The 19,321-nt window shown below is 33.9% G+C and overlaps 1 protein-coding gene across 4 annotated transcripts; it reads left to right on the top strand.

Moving 5' to 3' along the window:
- The first annotated feature begins 6,256 nt into the window (after positions 1-6,256).
- On the top strand, positions 6,257-18,907 carry LOC18105578 (uncharacterized). 4 transcript variants are annotated; one of them, XM_024586348.2, is made up of 8 exons: positions 6,262-6,468; positions 6,986-8,105; positions 9,029-10,373; positions 13,692-13,971; positions 15,934-16,041; positions 16,238-16,516; positions 17,714-17,857; positions 18,267-18,907. In XM_024586348.2, exons 2-8 carry the CDS (start codon positions 6,995-6,997, stop codon positions 18,453-18,455), a joined length of 3,456 nt encoding a protein of 1,151 aa, XP_024442116.2. In that variant the 5' UTR covers positions 6,262-6,468; positions 6,986-6,994; the 3' UTR covers positions 18,456-18,907. The 4 variants fall into 4 exon arrangements, with proteins under 4 accessions (XP_024442117.2, XP_052303464.1, XP_024442116.2 ...); XM_006374158.3 differs by having other exon boundaries at positions 6,942-8,105; XM_024586349.2 differs by lacking the exon at positions 18,267-18,907 and having other exon boundaries at positions 6,257-6,468; positions 6,942-8,105; positions 17,660-17,852.
- The last annotated feature ends 414 nt before the right edge of the window (positions 18,908-19,321 follow it).

Genomic DNA, 19,321 nt, shown 5'->3' with positions numbered 1-19,321 from the left:
TTATAATCTGTTGCTAAATTTGCATTTGACACATAGACGAGGATCAATACAATTGTCTTCGTCCCTGCAAAAAAAAGAACGACCTGGAACCAAAGACCATTGACAACCGGCATCACTATTGTCTACGTTCCTTCATCTCAAGAACAGGGGCAACAGATGAAAAACACCAACGGATGAAAACACAGAGACGAGAACCGGCATTGACCGTCGTCTTCACAATCTTCGGCAACCAGTAACGAGTGAACAGGGGGCAGGAGACAGACACAGGGGAGAGCACGAACCGAAACAAGAAAAAACACAGGGGGCAAGCAGGAGGATAAATAGAGATTATACAGAGAGAGAGAGAGGCAGAGAGAAACACACAGACGAAGAAAGAGAATAGGGAGAGAGACCGAGAGAGAAGAGACCAAGAGAAAAGAAAAAAGACCCAGAACACAAATAGCCAGGATAGCATACTTTCGTTACAGAGACCATACTCTGGCTTTATAAAAGCCAGAAAAGGCCACAGAGAAAAGAGTGACCATTGCCTTCACCATCTCCAGCACCAGAGACAGAAGACGAGAGAAAGAAACAGAGGGCAGGAAAGCAAAGGTAGAAGGAGGAATTTTAGTTTCCCAGCAACGAGCGCCTTCACTGATCTTCGCCCAAAACGCTAGCACTCCAGCAGAGCAGGTAAGCTTTCTTTAGCTTCGTAGAATTCAAATAAGGCTGGTACTGTGCGAAGGTAATTTTTAATTGCCAGCTTACGTGAATAATTCACGCATGCGTGCCTTTGCCCAGCCGAGTCACTAGCTTGGGCTAGTGATCGGGCCAGATTGTCAGGGTCTAGTTCAGTCTATATGGGCTGAGCTGGACCCAGCCTTACATAAAAATAAAAACAAAAAATATATATATACATAAAAAAATAAATTTATTTTATTAGTTTATTCACTGACACTAGAGTCAGGAATAAAAATACTGATTTAAATTTATTTTATTTAGCTATGTAAGAAAATAAAAAAATATATGCATTCATAAAAATAAATTTATTTTATTTGTTTATTCACTGACACTAGAGTTAGGAATAAAAATACTGATTTAAATTTATTTTATTTTATTCTTTTTTTTAACCACATAATATTTACCAACACTAGAGTTGGAAATATCCATAGTTGAATATGCGCTGACGCCAGAGTCAAGAATATTACAAGTAAACCATCATAGCATAGACCAACAGATTTTTAGTAATTTAAGACAAAATCAGCAATGCAGCTTGCCTAAGGTAGGGTGCGCTAAGGGTGCTAATACATTCTCTAGCCACAACCAATCCCATACCATAGAATATCTGTTGACTAGTTAGGGTTCCTAGTGACCATAATACTAGGTGGCAACTCCTTAAACAAGATCTTTCTCCATCAAAGAACAAGATGCCAGAAATCTGTTCTTTTTGTTGATGAATTTTTAAGCCCGCCATGATGTCGAGTGCGACAGGTGCGATAAGGGCAAAATATGCTTTTAATGAATTTCATATTTTGGTATATTTATTGGAGTATAGCATTATACTTTTAATGAAAGATCAACTACATGAGTAAAAAATGTGGTCATTTCTTTGAAAATTCCAAAAAAAGACTAAATATCTACACACTCATAAATCTAGGGGTTGTTTAAGACATAATCGTGAAAATTAAAGGAAATCTCTAGGTAGAGAACTATATGAATATTATTATCTTGGTTTACATAAAAGGCTAAATAACTCAAGACATCTTGTTCACTATTTAGTTAAGTAAATCTGATACTATTTCACTAAGGAAGGTTCAAAGGCAAAAGCTACTAATCCTAATATAGTAATCCACCATATCAATATCTCTTTGCAAATCTTCAAATCTTTTATACTACGCAGACAAATTTCATTCATGTGAGAGAGTATTGGAAATTTTTTATCTTAAAATATATTTAATAGGCACATTTGAGGCTAAATTAAAAGTGAGATTCACTCACTTTTAGGGTTCAAAGTACCATATGTGAAAACATTACGAAACTCAATCCACAACAAATAAAATATTGAATGATAAAATCAAGAAAAAATAAATAAATAACACAAGAGGATATAAAATAAAAAATGATAATTAAAAGAATAAGGATGAAAATCAAAATAAAAAATAAATTAGAGGGCAATATAAATTTTTTTATTGGAGGGTTAAATTAAAAGGACAAATAACTTTAACAAAAGGGGGGAAATCTAAAGAATGAGGACCAAATTGAAAAAAAAATACACCATAAATTTAGATTGAATGAGTCAAGGAAAAAAAATCAAAACAATAAGGATCGAATTGAAAAAAATAAAATATGACAAATTGGAATTGAAGAATTAAATTGAAAAAAAAATAAAACTTTTATAAAAGGGTAAAAAAAATATAAATCAAAAGAATAAGAATTGAAATTGAAATGCTAAAAAATAGGACAAACCTACGTTTTTTAGTGAATGAGAGAGAAATGGAAAAAAAAGATTCTTTGGCGACAAACCACCATATCGTCACCAGCACACGTCATACCAGGAGGAAGAGAACTTTGTGGCGCATCTAACAAAATGATAAAGGGGCTAGTTCTATCTCTGAAAGATGCTGCACGTTCTACCCAAAAAAATATGGGCGTCTTCCATTTGCTGACGAGTTGTAAGCACACTCCAACAATTTTATTGATTAAAAAAATGATAATTTAGGCTAAAATGACCAAATTACCTCTATATTTATGAGATTAACCAAAAACATTGTGTGAAAAGACCAAAAGGCCATGGGTCTATGGTTCATTTTTCTTTGATTGCAAAGGCAAAGTTGACCTTTTACTTTATTTTAAAAAGCAAAAGACCTAAATACCCTTGGTCAACACCTTTATTTTTTTAATTAGGAGTAATTAAGTTATTTTACTATTTTAAAATTATGGAAAAGACATGTATATCCTTGTTCAATCTTTAAATGACTAATAGATCATGTAAAAAGATCAAAATACCCCTAACTCAAAGGCTATTGATTTTTTTAGAAGGGTAAAACTATAAATCCACTATTGTAGTGAATAGTGAAATGTGTGTGAGTGTACAATGAATATGATTAGCGTTTTAGTTGTTTTGTTATATTTTTATGATACTTTATAAGATTATTATCATTTATTGTTGTTTTAAATCCCCCCATTTAATTTGATATCAAATTAATTTTCCTATATTCAATTCAAACAACCACTATCCATAAAGCATGAAATGAGAGTAAAAAAATAATGAAAACTCAACTCAAGTTAAAGAGAAATATTATGTTTGTTTGTTTGATTAATTTATTAACCAAATAAATATATTCAATTTAATTTGTTTTTGTCAATAATCCAAGTGGTAAATGGATATGCTTTGCAAGAAAACCAAATGGATATTTTCATTCTAATTTGTATTTTTCAATAATTCATATACAGATATGCTTTAAAAAAAAACCTTGGATTATGAGTTACTATATATTGGATACCCAGTGACATTAAAAGGGTATAATAATGCTAATTAGATATCTAATACTAAGGATTTAAATATGACTTCACACTTGTTGGAGTAGTTGTATCTTGAAAATCCTCTAAGCAAACATAAATCACAACATCCATAATGGGATCATGGTTTATTACTCTTGATAGTGTTAGAGAGGAAGCCAAATGGCTTTGAAACTTCTTAAAGGATATTCTATGTTGGCAAAAAACTAGTGCCTGCAGTTTGTATCCATTGTTATAGTCAGTTTGCAATTGGAATGACACAAAATAATATATAATAATAAGTCTAGAGATATAATATCGTTAAACACTTGATCTTAAATAAAATTATTTTTATTAATTATATAAAGTTAAGGAAAAATATTGGGGATCCGCTAACAAAAGTTTTGACGAGATAGCTTGTGTATAATTTAATCAAAGGGAATGAACTTAAAACCTTTAAAAACAAAAAAAAAATATAATGATGATAAACCTACCTAGTTGATTGGAGATTCTAAAATCTAGGTTTAAAGAAAAAACTAGATCATATAACATTCTTGATAGCACTTGCAAACTAATTAATTTCATAAAAAGGTGTTAATTGTAGAGTGATAAAAGACAAAACATGCTCTTAATAACTTTCATATATTGGTATACTAAGTGAAGTATAACATTATACTCTTAATGAAATTTCAACTATATAAGTGAGAAATATGGTTGTTTCTTTTAGAATTTGGAAAAGACTGAATTATCTACGACACTCATAAATCTAGGAGTTGTTCAATGCCAAAATGAACATAACTGTGGGAACCAAATGAAATCTCAAGATAGAGAACTATATAAATATTATTATCTTAATTTACATAAAAGTCTAAATAGTTTAAGATATCGCGTTTACTATTTAGCTAAGTAAATTTGATACTATTTCAATAAAAAAAGTTCAAAGTCAAGAGTTATTAATCCTAATATAGTAATCCACTAAATCATTATCTCTTTACAAATCTTCAAATCTTTTATACTTGTCAAATAATTTTTAGTCATGGAAGAGTGTTGAAAAAATTTATTTTAAAACATATTTAATAGACATATTTGAAGCTAAATTAAAAGTGAGATCTACTCACTTTTAAGGTTAAAACTTTATTGAAATTTATTCTTCAACATAATCTCTACAACATAAAACATTAACAATATTAAAATAAATTGTTGTAAATAAGACACTAATCTTAAGAAATCATTAGTTGACATATTTATGTGAAACCCAAAAATTTTATCTCACATAAGAAAGAAACAAGATTTTCATATTGTTTATATAGTGGGAAGATAAAGAATTAAAATTGGATCCAAAGAAAACCTAAGCTTTTAGAGGGGAGAGGATCTAATTGAAAAGAAAAAAAAAGATTGATAACTAATTAAAAAAGAACTAAAACTCGAGAGGCTAAAAACAAAAAATTGTATGCCAAACAATGCTATGAATAGAAAAATATAAGAGGCTGGATATGAAATTCATATTAAAAAGATAATGTGTTTTAGTTTCTTTGTTAATTAATTTTAATGTTTATACTTGTTTCTATGGTTAATCTTATATCCTAAACATAATGATTCCCCTTAATTTTTTTAAAGGTCTTGAAAACTTATTTTCTCAAAATATTTGTCTTAATAAATATGGTGGCGCATAACTATTAAACTCAACTTGATATAGTGGATTGACCCAACGACCCCTAACTCAAAACTTGGTCCAAGCCAAGGTTTTTTTATATATAACTAGGTGGATATTGACTTAATCAAACTCGGGTGACTCATCGGATCAACCTACGATTAGACCAAACCCAAGTGAGACTAGAACAAGTCAACCTGCAATTCAACCAAACTCGAGTAAGTCTTGATCAGGTCAATTTCAAGAATTTGTTTTAAAAGTATTTATCTATTATGGTGTTGTTTTAATTAAAAAAACTAAAATAATATTATTTTAAAATTAATCCGGGTTGCCTCGGTTAACCCACTACTAGATATGAGTTTGATAACAATATAATGAAAGAGAGAAACTCCCTAATTGAAATGAAACTAAAAAAATAATGAAAAACTCAACTCAAACTAAAGAAAAATATTATGTTTTTTTGTTTGATTAAATTATTAACCAAATAAATATATTCAATTTAATTTATATTTGTCAATAATCCAAATAGTAAATGGATATACTTTACAAGAAAACCACATCATATTTTCATTTTAATTTGAATTTATCAATTATTTATATATAAACATGCTTTTTTAAAATAAAAAAACTCCTATGAACATACAAGTTCAGATTTAACTTGAAAGATAAATTTAATTTGAATATCATAACTGATATAATTATAAAAAAATCATTATCTTTAATGTAATAATAAGTTAAGGTAAAGATAATTTATTTCATTAATAGAATAGACAATGATAATTTTGGTTATTAAGATCTAGGTCTAAAAAAAAAAAAGGATTATGCTTCAAATTCTTAGGTTATATACATTTATGGTAAATGTTGTCAAAAGAATGCAAAGCTTTTATTCTATGTATGCCCTCGTAAATGCAATGATGGAGCATAAAACAAAGCCGGAGCCCATTTTTTAAAATTTCATCAGCCATTTGATACCCCACAACCTAGATTGAAAAACATTTTCCACCGTTAGATTAATCCTAAAACAACATTTCACGAATACAAGGCAAACCTTAAACCCACATGAAAAACACAATATCATAACTCAAGATTTTATTGAATTATTGTTATTACAAAAAACAACCATTGCCAGGCCTGAGAGAAGATTGCAGGCCAAAAACAATACAAGAAACCCAAAAAAAAAAAAAACACGAGAGTGAGAGAGACCCAAAAAACATTTAAACAAAAAACCGAAACCCACGAATGCAAAATCGTAAGTACTTTGTTTATTGTTAATGTGAGATTGGCTATGGAATCCACACTAAAGAAAGCTCCTTTCTTTTCTCTCGAGCCATCTTCGATCTGTAAGTGGAAAAAAAAATAATGGGTTTGTTTTTGTTTTATGAATCTTGTAGATTGAAGGCCTCTTTTTTGAATCTTGAAGTTTGTTTATAAAATGTGATGTTTAGGGTTTTTAATACTGTGGGTTAAAGAGTTTTGGATCTTTTAATGTCTTGATTTGTTGTTTGGAAGGATATTTAGGATTTTTGTTTTTTGGGTTAATGTTGGAAATGTGAGTTAATTTTTGTGATTTTGAAAGTTTGGGGCTTTTTAACTAAACACTGGTGGAAAAAGAGAATTTTGAACTAAATGAGGTTGTGGGGTTGGTTTATTATGTGGTTTCAAGCATTATATGGTGTTTTGTTGTTTGCCAAGTGGATGAGTGTTAAACCTCTTGAAGTTTGTTTCTTTGATGAAAGTAAGCTTTTTTTTTTTTTTTTTTTTACTTAGTGGGTTTACTTTCCTTTGGTTTATTTGGTTTTTTTTTTTGTTTCAGTTTTGGTGGATTTGTCATTCTAGTATTTGCTAATTGATTTTTAGAAGTTGATTATGGAGGAGACAAGCTCAGTTGATGTGATTCTGGACTTTCTGAAGAAAAATCGCTTCACAAGAGCAGAGGCAGCATTGCGCAGTGAGCTTGGTAACCTCCCTGATCTGAATGGATTCCTTCAAAAACTTGCCCTTGAAGATAAGAACTCGGGGAAGGTGGTGGAAGAAGAGAATGGGGGCAAATTAACCTGTCATCCTCAGGGGTCAGGTCCTCAACATAGTGGTGAAATTTCTAAGGAACTTATTGTGAAAGAAATAGAGTGTGGGGTGGATAGAAATGGGACTGAAAGCAAATGGAAAAACTCTGCTTCTGCTGGGGAACGGGGTGGTAAAAATAATGAAGCAATTGATTCAGAGGATACCGTGCTTGGTTTGTATTCATGGAACTTTAATCCAAGCAATGGTCCGTCTAATCCATACAAGAATGATGTTGGTACTAGCACCAGTAACTTCTCTGCTAGAGCAAAAGCCAAATCTGGAGAAGAGTTTATCTTAACTGGTGAAAAGAAAAGTTCATGGCTTGGAAGCAAAAGTACCAGTGATGCCAATGCAGAATCCAAGTATAACAAAATTGAAACGAATGAATTGAAGGAACTTGATTGGCAACTTAAAACTACCGTTGCATTCTCTGCGGGTAACCCATGGTCTCAGAATGAGGAACCCGCAAATTCTTCCTCAGACCTGTGGAAAGATTGTTCTGTCAAGACTGTTTTTCCATTCCCCAAGGGGGAGGCATTGACCAGTTATGATGATACTATTACAAATTCGGACAAAAGAGATGGAAAGAAGAAAGCAGGTACAAGTGATCTTAGGGCGGCTATCAAAGAACAGGTGGATGAGGTTGGAAGAACTTTGTTCTTTGGAAAGTCTCAAGAGAGCACAGAGCAGAAGAATTTAAGTGGCTTAGGGTTTTCACTTGTATCTGATATTCCAAAGGAAGAATTTCCTAGGCTTCCACCAGTTAAACTCAAGTCGGAGGATAAGCCATCAATCAATTGGCAGGAAACGTTCGAGCGTGATGGGCCAAGTTCAAAGGTCATCAGCGCTGATAATAGCTACCTTATAGGTTCCTATCTCGATGTTCCTGTCGGACAAGAAATCAATTCTTCAGGTAAGCTCATATGATAAGTGTGATTATTTGACCTTTTATGCGGATTTTTTCAGGGGTTTAGAGTTTTTGCTAGTTATTGTTTATTGATTCAGAAAGTGAAGGCAGCGAAAAAAGAAAGAAAGAAAGAAATCTTGTCATCCATCAACATTGAAACTCACTTTGCATAAAACATTCTACTATTTTCAACTTGTTAGGATATTATTTTAACATTAAAGATGGCTAGCCAGTTTAGGTGGTTGAATCTTATCAATAAGGTAGTATATACTTGATTATTTATACCTATCTTGTTGTTGTGAAACTAGCGTCATCTCTTTAACACCAACAACTAAGGGAAATGTTCTGTTTTACTGTCAAAGAAGTTGAATGTTTATATCTTATGCTGACCAAAAATTTACAGTTTTTTCCCCCCATATTCATGCTAAAAAGGATAGCTGCAACTCAGGTGTGAGAATCTGGGGCGCCTTACCCATTTGGTTTTACGCTAATAAAGGGATAAATGCATGCTAACGTGTTTAAGTTTTTATTGTCACTTATACATGAAGATCCATTTTGCCTCTTTTGATGTAAGACAAAATATTTGCTAAAGAAGTAGAGATTACAGCATGATCATCATCCTCCCAGCATTTTCATATATTATATCAGCGCTTTCAGTTCTTCAATGATTTAGGAGCTCAAATTTTTAGGAATGAAGCGCATCTTGTATCTTTTGGTTTTGGAACACCAGTCTCTTTGCTTTCCGGTTTCCTATGGCATGTAGGGTGTAAAACAGGGAACATATAGTCAATTGGTTGTATTTTATTAAATGAATTATGTCAACTATATAGTGCAATAAATTCAGATTACCTATCCTTTTCCATTTTCTACATAATTTCTCCCCTCTGGTGATTTCTCCTCTTAATTTTGCCTGGTAATTGATGATCCAGGTGGAAAAAGGATTGCAGGAGGCAGCTGGCTATCTGTAAGTCAGGGAATTGCTGAGGATGCGTCTGATCTAGTTTCTGGGTTTGCTACTGTTGGTGATGGATTAAGTGAATCTATTGATTATCAAAATGAGTATTGGGATTCTGATGAATATGATGACGATGATGATGTTGGATATATGAGACAACCTATCGAGGACGAGGCCTGGTTTCTGGCACATGAAATTGATTACCCAAGTGACAATGAAAAGGGTGCTGGGCATGGGAGCGTTCCAGACCCCCAGGATAGAGTTCCAACCAAAGATGAAGACGATGATCAATCTTTTGCCGAGGAGGATTCTTACTTCTCTGGCGAGCAGATATTTCAAGCAAAAACTGTTGAACCAGTCACAGCATCAGATGATCCTATAGGGTTATCAGTGACAGAAATGTATGGTACGAATAATGGGAGTGATTTAATTTCGCAATATGATGGGCAGTTGATGGATGAAGAAGAACTAAGTTTGATGCGAGCAGAACCTGTCTGGCAGGGGTTTGTCACACAGACAAATGAACTCATCATGATAGGAGATGGGAAGGTTTTGAATGAGTGTGGAAGGCCACAGTTAGATGATATTTGTATGGATGACGATCAACATGGTTCAGTTAGATCGATTGGTGTGGGAATCAACAGTGATGCTGCTGATATTGGAAGTGAAATTCGGGAAAGTTTGGTTGTAGGCAGTAGTGAAGGGGATGTAGAGTACTTTCGTGATCATGACACTGGAGTTGGGGGATCTAGATCTTCTCACCATGTCTCAGACAAGAAATATGTTGATAAACAAAACAGGGATAAGAAGAAACTTAATAAATATGTGGTTGGAAGTGACCAAGACATGCATGCTCAAGGTAGAAGTCATGCAGATGGCGGGTTTTCATTTCCCCCACCACTGAGGAATGAACAGTTATTGCAGGCAGGCTCTAGTAAATCTTTATGGTCAGACAACTGCAATGCGGTTGTCAGTGAAGAAACAAATGATCACTTGAATGCTTTGACAGGGCCTGATGACACATGGCAGCGGAAAAGCTGTGATTCCTCAACTGTTAAAAGTTCTAGGGATGAAAATAATACAAATGCTGTGAGATCAGCAAATTCTAGTCCCTCTTCTCTCTCAAATTATGGTTATACAGAACCAGAGCATGCCATAAAAGAAAGAGATGAGAAGATTGGTGGTGTGAGGGAAGAAGATCCTGTGGCATCCTTGGAGGATGAAGAAGCTGCTGCTGTTCAAGAGCAAGTAAGGCAAATCAAGGTTCAGGAGGAGGAATTTGAAACTTTCAACCTTAAGATTGTGCATAGGAAAAACCGGTATGTTCTTCATTGATGAGTTTATCTAAATAAAAAAATTAGTGATTTCTGGTTGCTTACTGATGCATTATGCATCTTGGGCTCTTGGCACTATTAGAATCGATAAGATGTCTCTACTTCACATCCTAGAGTGTTATCCCCTTTCACAACTCTGACATACAAACTTTCTTTCTAACACATCCCCCATACCCTCAGAATATAATGATATACAACTAATTATACAGGACTCTTGTGTTTTTTTCTCTCCTGTGTCAAAATGTTTTCTTTCTTCTGAGTATTCCGTATTCTCATGGTATCTTCAACTTTTTTCTCCTTAAACGTTTGCTGGCACTTGATTTGATATCTCTTTTGATTTTTTATTACCTTCTGATAACCAAAGAAGTGATTACGAGTTAACAAAACAAGCAACACCATTTTTATGGAGATTCTGGTTTTCTTGCCAACATTTAAGGATTGGGAGGGGGTGAATTGTTTGTGAGGGTTATTTTGAACCAGCAAAGATATTATTCCTTTCTACAAACAAACTCGCTGTCTCTCTCTTTCTCTCTCACACACAAATGGTGTTCTGACAGAATTATGAAATGGAATTGAACCTTTGGGTGCTATCTTATAAGGGGAACCACTTCTACCAGATTATTTGAAATGTTCAGTCTTTTTTGTCCAAATTTAGGAATTTGAGATCGTGTTGTTACTGAATCTTTCATTACACAGTATTTGAAAGAGCCATGTAAACTATTTTGCAAACCAGCCAGTGGAACACAACAAGGGATGAGAAAGATTGAACAAAGCATTATAAAAAGAACTTAAAACAAGAATAAAGACCAGAAAGATCCAAGGGAAAGAATAGGAAGGATAGGGTATGTAGGGGATGCTTTTGAGTGTGGAATGATTAATTTGTCACTCTTATTAAAATGAATATTGCTACCATGCCTGTTGAGTTTTGATTGACTGACAATAGCTAACTTGTTAATCTTATAGATGTCTACAAGATTACGAACTCTTAGCAGCTCGACTAAGCCTCAGTCTCAAATTAATAGATGTGATACAAATCAGGAAAGGAAAAACAAGAAACATTGTGCAATTACTGAAAAGTAGTCTTCTCTCTCTTGCAAAACTTTTGTGCACTATGATGTTGCAATTTGATCCTAGTTTTGTTATACTTTTAGCTATTAATAGATGTATTTGGTTAAAAAAAAGAAGCTAATCTAGTATTAAGACTATTTATATTGCTGGAGTCATTTGGTGGGCAAAATAATGGTGTGCAGAAGAACAAAAATCATAAATAAAACAGAAGACTTGAAAACCCTTTCATTTCTCTACCCCTTTAATTACAAAATTCTTGTTGAACGCATCCTTATTAAAAATAGGAATATAGACATCTGAGTTCCTTGGTAAATGAGGCTACTTGTGTCCTGTGATAGTGTCCTTGGTGTGCACTTGTAGGTCTTTGCTTAAGTTAATTTTTTTGCTTTCTCTTCTGAATAATTATGGTTATGCTCTCAAGGTAAAACATTCGTGGACTGGTGGAACTTTGGTGTTGTTTGGTTGTTTGGATAAATGGGGATGATAGAATAAGTTTATTTTGATCAATGTTTGGTTAGGATCAATTAAAACTTGTCCCTGGAAGTGGATATCCATATCCCAGGAGGGTATATTTTGTTGCCAACATTAAAAATCTTGCATTTATTGTTGTCTTGTGTTCATCTTAGAACAAGACAACTTCTTCTCCATCCTTTGTTTTCTATTATTTCCTTTTCCATTTGCCCTTATTACCTTGCTACTTTACTCTATCCCAGCGGCCGCAATGGTGGCTAGTTGTGTGCTTGTAATGTTTTGTTAGGCACAACCTTCCCACTTCTTTTATTTTGTGAATTGTTGGCTTGTTGAAATTTTTGACAAAAAGTGCTAATATTGGAGCTACATGTAGGGTTTATTTGGCCTTGCTAAAAGTCACAACACAACAACTATCCCTCTACATTTCAAATAATTATGATCTTGTTACTCTATAAATACAAAGTCCATTTGTTTCTTTGAAAAAAAAAAAACTGACAATCACTAGAATGTAGCTCAATTTTTTTTTTCATTTGACAAGCTATATATACAATTCTTTTTTGTTTTTATTTGTTCAGGTGTTTTGATTAAAAGACAAAAACATATTAGTTTTTGTTATTTGTTTAAGTTTATTTTGCATGCCAATTTTTTTTGTTCATACCCACCTTAATAGACCAAAAATTACTTATGCCTTTATTTATCATTTTGATTTTCAACTTCACTTTTATTATTAGTTTAATCAAACACTCGTTACTTGTTTTTAAACTCAACATCTCATAAACAACAATCGTAACCAAGCATCCATCAACTTTTATTAATACCTTTAATTTTTAGCACTTCTGCCTACAACACTAACGTTATTTAACTTATACGCACAACAAAGCCAAATAAAGCTGTGGTTTTCTTTACAAGTGGAGTAATATGTTTTTTCTGGTGAATGCCCTTGTAACAACAATTGTAACTAACCAATCATCCATCGACTTTTATCAATACAACTTTAATTTTTAGCCCTTCTACCTACAACACCAAAGTTATTTAACTTATAAGCACAACAAGGCCAAATAGAGCTGTAGTTTTCATTAAAAGTGGAGTAATATGTTTTTTGTGGTGAATGCCCTTGTAACAACAATCGTAACCAATCATCCATCAACTTTTGTCAATACAACTTTAATTTTTAGCACTTCTTCCTACAACACCAAAGTTATTTAACTTATAAGCACAACAACGCCAAGGCCAAATAGAGCTGTAGTTTTCATTACAAGTGGAGTAATATGTTTCTTTGTGGTGTGTTAGAGAATAATATAAATCATATCCTGGGACCTCACCTAACATCTTAAGCTATTGGGTTGAGATGGTTCTTTGACATGGTATCAGAGCCTTAATGACCAAGTGGTCATGAGTTCGAATCTCACCATCCCTATTTATTTGATAAAAATTAAGCACATGATACTGTGGGCCCGAGCAAGTTTCAAGCTCAAAGGGCTTTCACTTGAGGGGGTATGTTAGAGAATAATATAAATCATATCTTGGAGCCTCACCTAACAGCTTAAGCTATTGAGTTGAGATGGTTCTTTGACATGGCGAATTGCTCTTATAATACATATTTTTTTCTCTTCGTATTTGGCATGTGCTGAAGTTTGGATACCTATTTATTTTTCTTTAGTCAATGTTTGATTCTTAATCAAGTGATCTATTTAATTGAACTCTGCTTCTCATTAATTAGCTTGATTCTAACACGTGTTCTCCTGAACTGCTTTTGTTGGTCAGAACTGGCTTTGAGGAGGACAAGAACTTCCATGTTGTGTTGAATTCTGTAATTGCTGGTCGTTATCATGTTACTGAGTATCTTGGCTCAGCTGCTTTTAGTAAAGCTATACAAGCACATGATCTGCACACAGGCATGGATGTTTGTGTGAAAATTATAAAAAACAACAAGGACTTCTTTGATCAAAGTCTTGACGAGATAAAGCTTTTAAAGTATGTCAACAAGCATGATCATGCTGACAAGTACCACATTCTCAGATTGTATGATTATTTCTACTACCGAGTAAGTGGATATGCTTGTATTTCTTGATTTGTTTTTTCCACTTCAATATTTAATATTTTATCACAGTAGATGGTATCTCTGGTGTAGCTCTCAGTATCCTGCCCTCCTTGTATCCTTGTGTAAGTTAGTTTTAGTAGCGAAAGAAATAATATAAGTATGTAATAAAAGTTTAGATCATCATGCTGCTTTGTTAAGTTTTGGCCACCTGACCTGGTTCCTAAGTTTCCTTCAAAAAATTTATTTGGCACCTGAATAGATACAGTTATAAATTTTTTGTCCATTCTGAAATAATAGATAGAGTTATAAGCCATTGTTTTTGTTGTAAAGAGACTTGTATTTGAGTGTTTATAACAAGCACAACTGATGCAGGGTCTTTAATTCACAGTACCTAACTCAATAAAGATTACAAGCTCTAGCATATTTGGTGGGGGTAAAACATGGGGAATAGGTTATTGGTGAAAATTGGGATGTGTTTAAGGCTATGGTGATCAAAATAGGCAGGAGTATAGGATATGGGGTTAATAAATTGAAATGGAAATGAATAAAGGACCACAAGCATCACACTAGTAGGATTTCTAGGAATTACACCTAGAAGATGGAAAATCTAAGCATCACACTTAGGATAAATTGAACCACACAACCTTGAAGTATATAGCTGAAGTTTTCATTCATTCATTGTCTTTAAACGTGAGGTTGCAACTTATATTGGGTAAGAAAGGAGATGCTTGTTTGGCAGAGCCAGCTAGCCATAACTAGTAGGATTTCTAGGAATCACACCTAGAAGATAGAAAATCTAAGCATCACACTTAAGATAGATTGAACCACACAACCTCAAAGTATATAGCTGAAATTTCCATTCATTCATTGTTTTTAAATGTGAGGTTACAACTTATATTGGGTAAGAAAGGAGGTGCTTGTTTAGTGGAGCCAGCTGGCCATTTAGTTAGTTAATAGTGAAGCAGTTGACCGGTCAAGTTTTACAAAATTTATCCAATGTAAGAAAAAATTTGCAAAACTACCTTGTAGTTTAGACCTGAAAATCATACACGATTTGCTAGCAAAACAATCTTCTTTAAAACAGTTCTAGCTGGGATCAAGCCAAATAGACATCTGGCATTCGGTTTCCTCCTATCTTCAAAGATCACATAAAAATTTGTAAATTCTAATTGTTTCAGTTTTTGCATCTGCAACCTTTGAAGTTCTTATATGGTTAAGTGTAATTGTTTAGCACTTTCAAGTCCATTATATTGTGGATAGAACATTGTGTATGCCAAAAACTTAATAGTGGGAGATGGCTCACTGTTCCTAGATTTTCATGTGGCTTTGGAATTTTGCTTTTGGATGTGAACAATTGGTAGTCTGAGTTGAGTTAGGATTTTTTGTATCCACCAGTACTCTAGCAGGTTTTGGGAGAGGAAATGACTGAAAATTTTTGAAATTATGCTAGCGATATGGTTTCATTAGAAAGCTGAATTTCTTGAGATTTCATGCATAAAATCCCTATTCAAGCCACTATTCTGGGTTAGAAAAGTTTTCTTATTCCTGTATTTGTTGATGCTATTAGTTTTTGCCCCCATGTTGCCTCTCTTAGTAGAAATTTACATTTTAATTGATAAATTTGCAAAAGGGTTATGCAGACATGCATAGAATCATCTCATTTTTATAGCAGCAATTTTTTGTTTCTTGTTGTTACTAGTTCTTGAACCTTGGTTGCATGGTTGGACCACTTACTTCAAACCACTAGACATAGGAGCATTGTTTTGCAGACATCATATTAAAATGAGCTGAAAATCGATAAAAGAATAGCCATATATGTTAGTGAATGCATTTTCAATTGCACCACAAGAATCTAAAAATGAAGCTTTGATTTGATTTGATTTGGTTTCTTGAGGGAGAAGTTCGTGATAACTCCTTGATGCAAGTTATAAATAATTTACTTTTTAACTTCTCTTTGCTTTGCAGGAGCATTTGTTAATCGTATGTGAGCTTCTCAAGGCAAACCTATATGAGTTCCATAAGTTCAATAGAGAATCAGGAGGGGAGGTATACTTCACAATGCCTAGATTGCAGGTTTGTTGTGTGCCATTTTCTTCCTAAGAGTTCTATCCTCTTGACATTCCAAGAGTTATATATTCATTACTTGGAATGTGTAGCACCCCTTGTTTCCTTCTCAAAATTTCATTTCCTCACCAAAAAAGAAAGGAGAATACATCATTTTTTTTCATGCATGCTGGTCTATAAACTTTTTCCCAAATTCTCTATGCAGTCAATTACCACTCAATGTTTGGAGGCACTTCAGTTTTTGCATGGCCTTGGTCTTATACACTGTGATTTAAAACCCGAGAATATATTGGTGAAAAGCTATAGTAGATGTGAGGTGAAAGTCATTGATCTCGGGAGTAGCTGTTTTGAGACAGATCATCTGTGCTCCTATGTTCAATCCAGGTCATATCGTGCACCAGAAGTTATCCTAGGACATCCGTATGATAAGAAGATAGATGTTTGGTCACTTGGCTGCATTTTGGCAGAACTTTGCACTGGAAATGTAAGTCTTAACTATTACTTATTTACCCATTTAGTTTGTTTCCCTGGAGGAAATTGTAAGAATAGCAGGGTGTATTCATTGTCCATGCATCTGTTTCACCCATTGTTTTTGGACAACACTTGTAGTCTTTTCTTCCTTTCCTTTTATTTTCTTTTTAAATTAAGACAAGATGTTCAATATGCAAGGATAGTTAGAGTCTTATTTGATTTCTCAATCAGTGAGTGGATGCACAAATTAGTTTGAGTAAGAAAGAGATTACTTACTGCATGAACAATGACTTGAACATAAAATTACTGATTTATCATATAAACATGTGGGAAAGTTATCCATGAGGAACTATGCCAAAAGCCACCATACATGGAGAGTTAAGAGTTTTATTTTAGTTTCCCAACTGATATGCATAAATTAAGTCTTGTATGAAAGATAACTTGATGAAGAATGATATCACATGCATTTGTGCATAAATTTACCATGAGTTATCATATAAGATTCAATATAATTATTGAGGGACTTTGCCAAAAAACAGAGGTCATTGTGTTTAATGAGTTGAGAAGGTTTTTTGTGAGGATTATTTGACGAGCTTAGTTTATGAGGTGAGAACCTTGTAGGGATTTTAGGGAGTGGAACATTGTATATGTGACTAAGTTGGAGAAGATGGTGTTTAAACCATTAGTTTTTGGAGATTTTGGAAGCTGGAAAGTATGTTGCCAGGGTAAAAGGTTGGGATATGAGAACATGATTCTGGAATGCAGAAGATAGGAAAGAACAATGGACTTGATGCTGATATGTAGGTGCAGCTGAGGTGCTGTAAATACATAGAGGGGAGAGAGAGCTAAATTTCTTTTTGTTTTTTAGGCTGCACCCATATTTTTTTTATTCTGATCAATTGAAATGCTACCTCTCATATTTATGTTGTGATGCATTTATTTATTTATTTATTTATTCTGTCTCTGGGGAGAACATCTTTATATCTGGGGCTAGGGACCTCTGATCTATTGAAGTTCAAAATATATTTCTTTTGGAGATATATTGGATATTACTTCGAGTAATTTCTGCAAGGGCTAATCAATATGCAGTTCTTTCCCTCTGCTTGAACAATTTCCTCACATCATTTAAAGTATGGATGCATTGGACCTTCCACAGTTTGGTTACCCAACTGTGACCCTGGTACCAATTGGCTAAAATGAAACTTCTCAGGTCCTGTTCCAAAACGATTCACCAGCAACGTTATTGGCACGAGTTATTGGAATTATAGGTCCCATTGATCAAAGCATGCTAGCTAAAGGACGAGATACATACAAGTATTTTTCCAAGAATCACATGCTTTATGAGCGGAATCAGGTAAAACATCCTTTTGTTTTGCTACTGTTCTATTGCTCATATGAAACTAACTAGCCAGCATCTCAAATACTATCATCACTAATTGTGCTTATTTTACCCCTTATGAAAACAGTTTGTAGTTTTTAGAGTACAAAATTAGGATGTCAAAGTCTGATTCAAACTTTGGATCAAAATGGACGGTAATGTATACTGCAAGCTTCAAGTATATGATGGAGAGAGGGTATGCATTTATGCAAGAATGCTTGTGTATACCTGTTGTGGTTCTGATTGTTGAATGAACAGTAATTTCTTGTAGAGGATTCGAACCAATTTTCATTCATGACCTTGGATGTGCTGATGTGAAACTTTAATACTGGATATGATATGTTTGGCTTGTGCAATTATGTTGACTCTTCTCTCTATTCCTCAGGATACTAGCAGACTGGAATACCTGATTCCAAAAAAGACATCCTTGAGGCACCGATTGCCAATGGGGGACCAAGGCTTCATTGACTTTGTTTCTCATTTGCTTGAAGTAAACCCAAAGAAACGCCCTTCTGCATCCGAGGCTCTGAAGCACCCTTGGCTATCATACCCTTATGAACCCATATCAGCTTGAACTGACTGAAGATTTTTCATGGTGGTTGGAGGGAAGGAGCAACTGATATTGGTAATATATTTAAATTGATCTGGAAAGTGGGCATGCCACATCGCATAGCTGTATGCATTGAAAGGTGTGTTTGGTTTCCTTTGGTGATATCTCCCCTTCCCCTTGGCAAGTTGTATTTTAATTTTACCATAATTGTAATTCTTCACGCACTGTGTATTCTTAGGGATTTTCTTTGTCCACTTTGTTTGATCTGGTGGAAGGGGAATCTTAAAAATCTTGCTGTACATGATGGTGGCAATTTTTTTTAGGTTATTAGTAATAGCATGTGAAAAAATAGCTGCTTATCCAATTTTGATTGGCTTGCTCCGGACAAGAACTTCACTGCAGCATCCCATTTGAGTTTGATGGAAGCCCAGTGAGAGCATTTCAGAAATTTTTAGTTTGCTAATGTTTGATGCGTAGATTTTATGGTCTAGTAGTGAGAATGTTTCAGTGGTTTCATTCAAGCTCTGCTGGCTGCTGGCTGCTGGCTGCTGGCATGCATCTCTTTGTTAGGTAGGTCTCTGTACATTTTCGGGTTGGCAGCATCGATGAAAATGTCTTCATAGAAGTTTCTTTGGTTCGGAGGTCAACGATTGACTTAATTATAACCATAATTAATATAATTAATTAATTATTGGAGTTTCCATAATTAATATCCAATCCTTATGTTTTGCAATCTGTTCATAAACTTGATCTCTCTGTCAATTTCATTTTCTTATAGAATAAAGAAAATAGTAGCTAGGAATTCTGGCGGTACACAGACTGATTAATTAGTTTTAATAAATAAACTACAGTTAGAATTAAACGTGTAGAGATCCCTAATCTGTCTCGAA

This window comes from Populus trichocarpa, chromosome 15 (assembly GCF_000002775.5).
Source record: "Populus trichocarpa isolate Nisqually-1 chromosome 15, P.trichocarpa_v4.1, whole genome shotgun sequence".
NCBI lineage: Eukaryota > Viridiplantae > Streptophyta > Magnoliopsida > Malpighiales > Salicaceae > Populus > Populus trichocarpa.
This window is presented reverse-complemented; position numbering and strand designations above follow the sequence as displayed.

What these genes read in the sequence shown, in the direction of transcription:
- LOC18105578 (XM_024586348.2), top strand. Translation starts at nt 6,995, where the DNA reads ATGGAGGAGACAAGCTCAGTTGATGTGATTCTGGACTTTCTGAAGAAA. An exon ending in ATGATTATTTCTACTACCGA is followed by an intron (nt 13,972 to 15,933) that starts GTAAGTGGATAT and finishes TTTGCTTTGCAG; the next exon opens with GAGCATTTGTTAATCGTATG. An exon ending in CAGAACTTTGCACTGGAAAT is followed by an intron (nt 16,517 to 17,713) that starts GTAAGTCTTAAC and finishes GAAACTTCTCAG; the next exon opens with GTCCTGTTCCAAAACGATTC.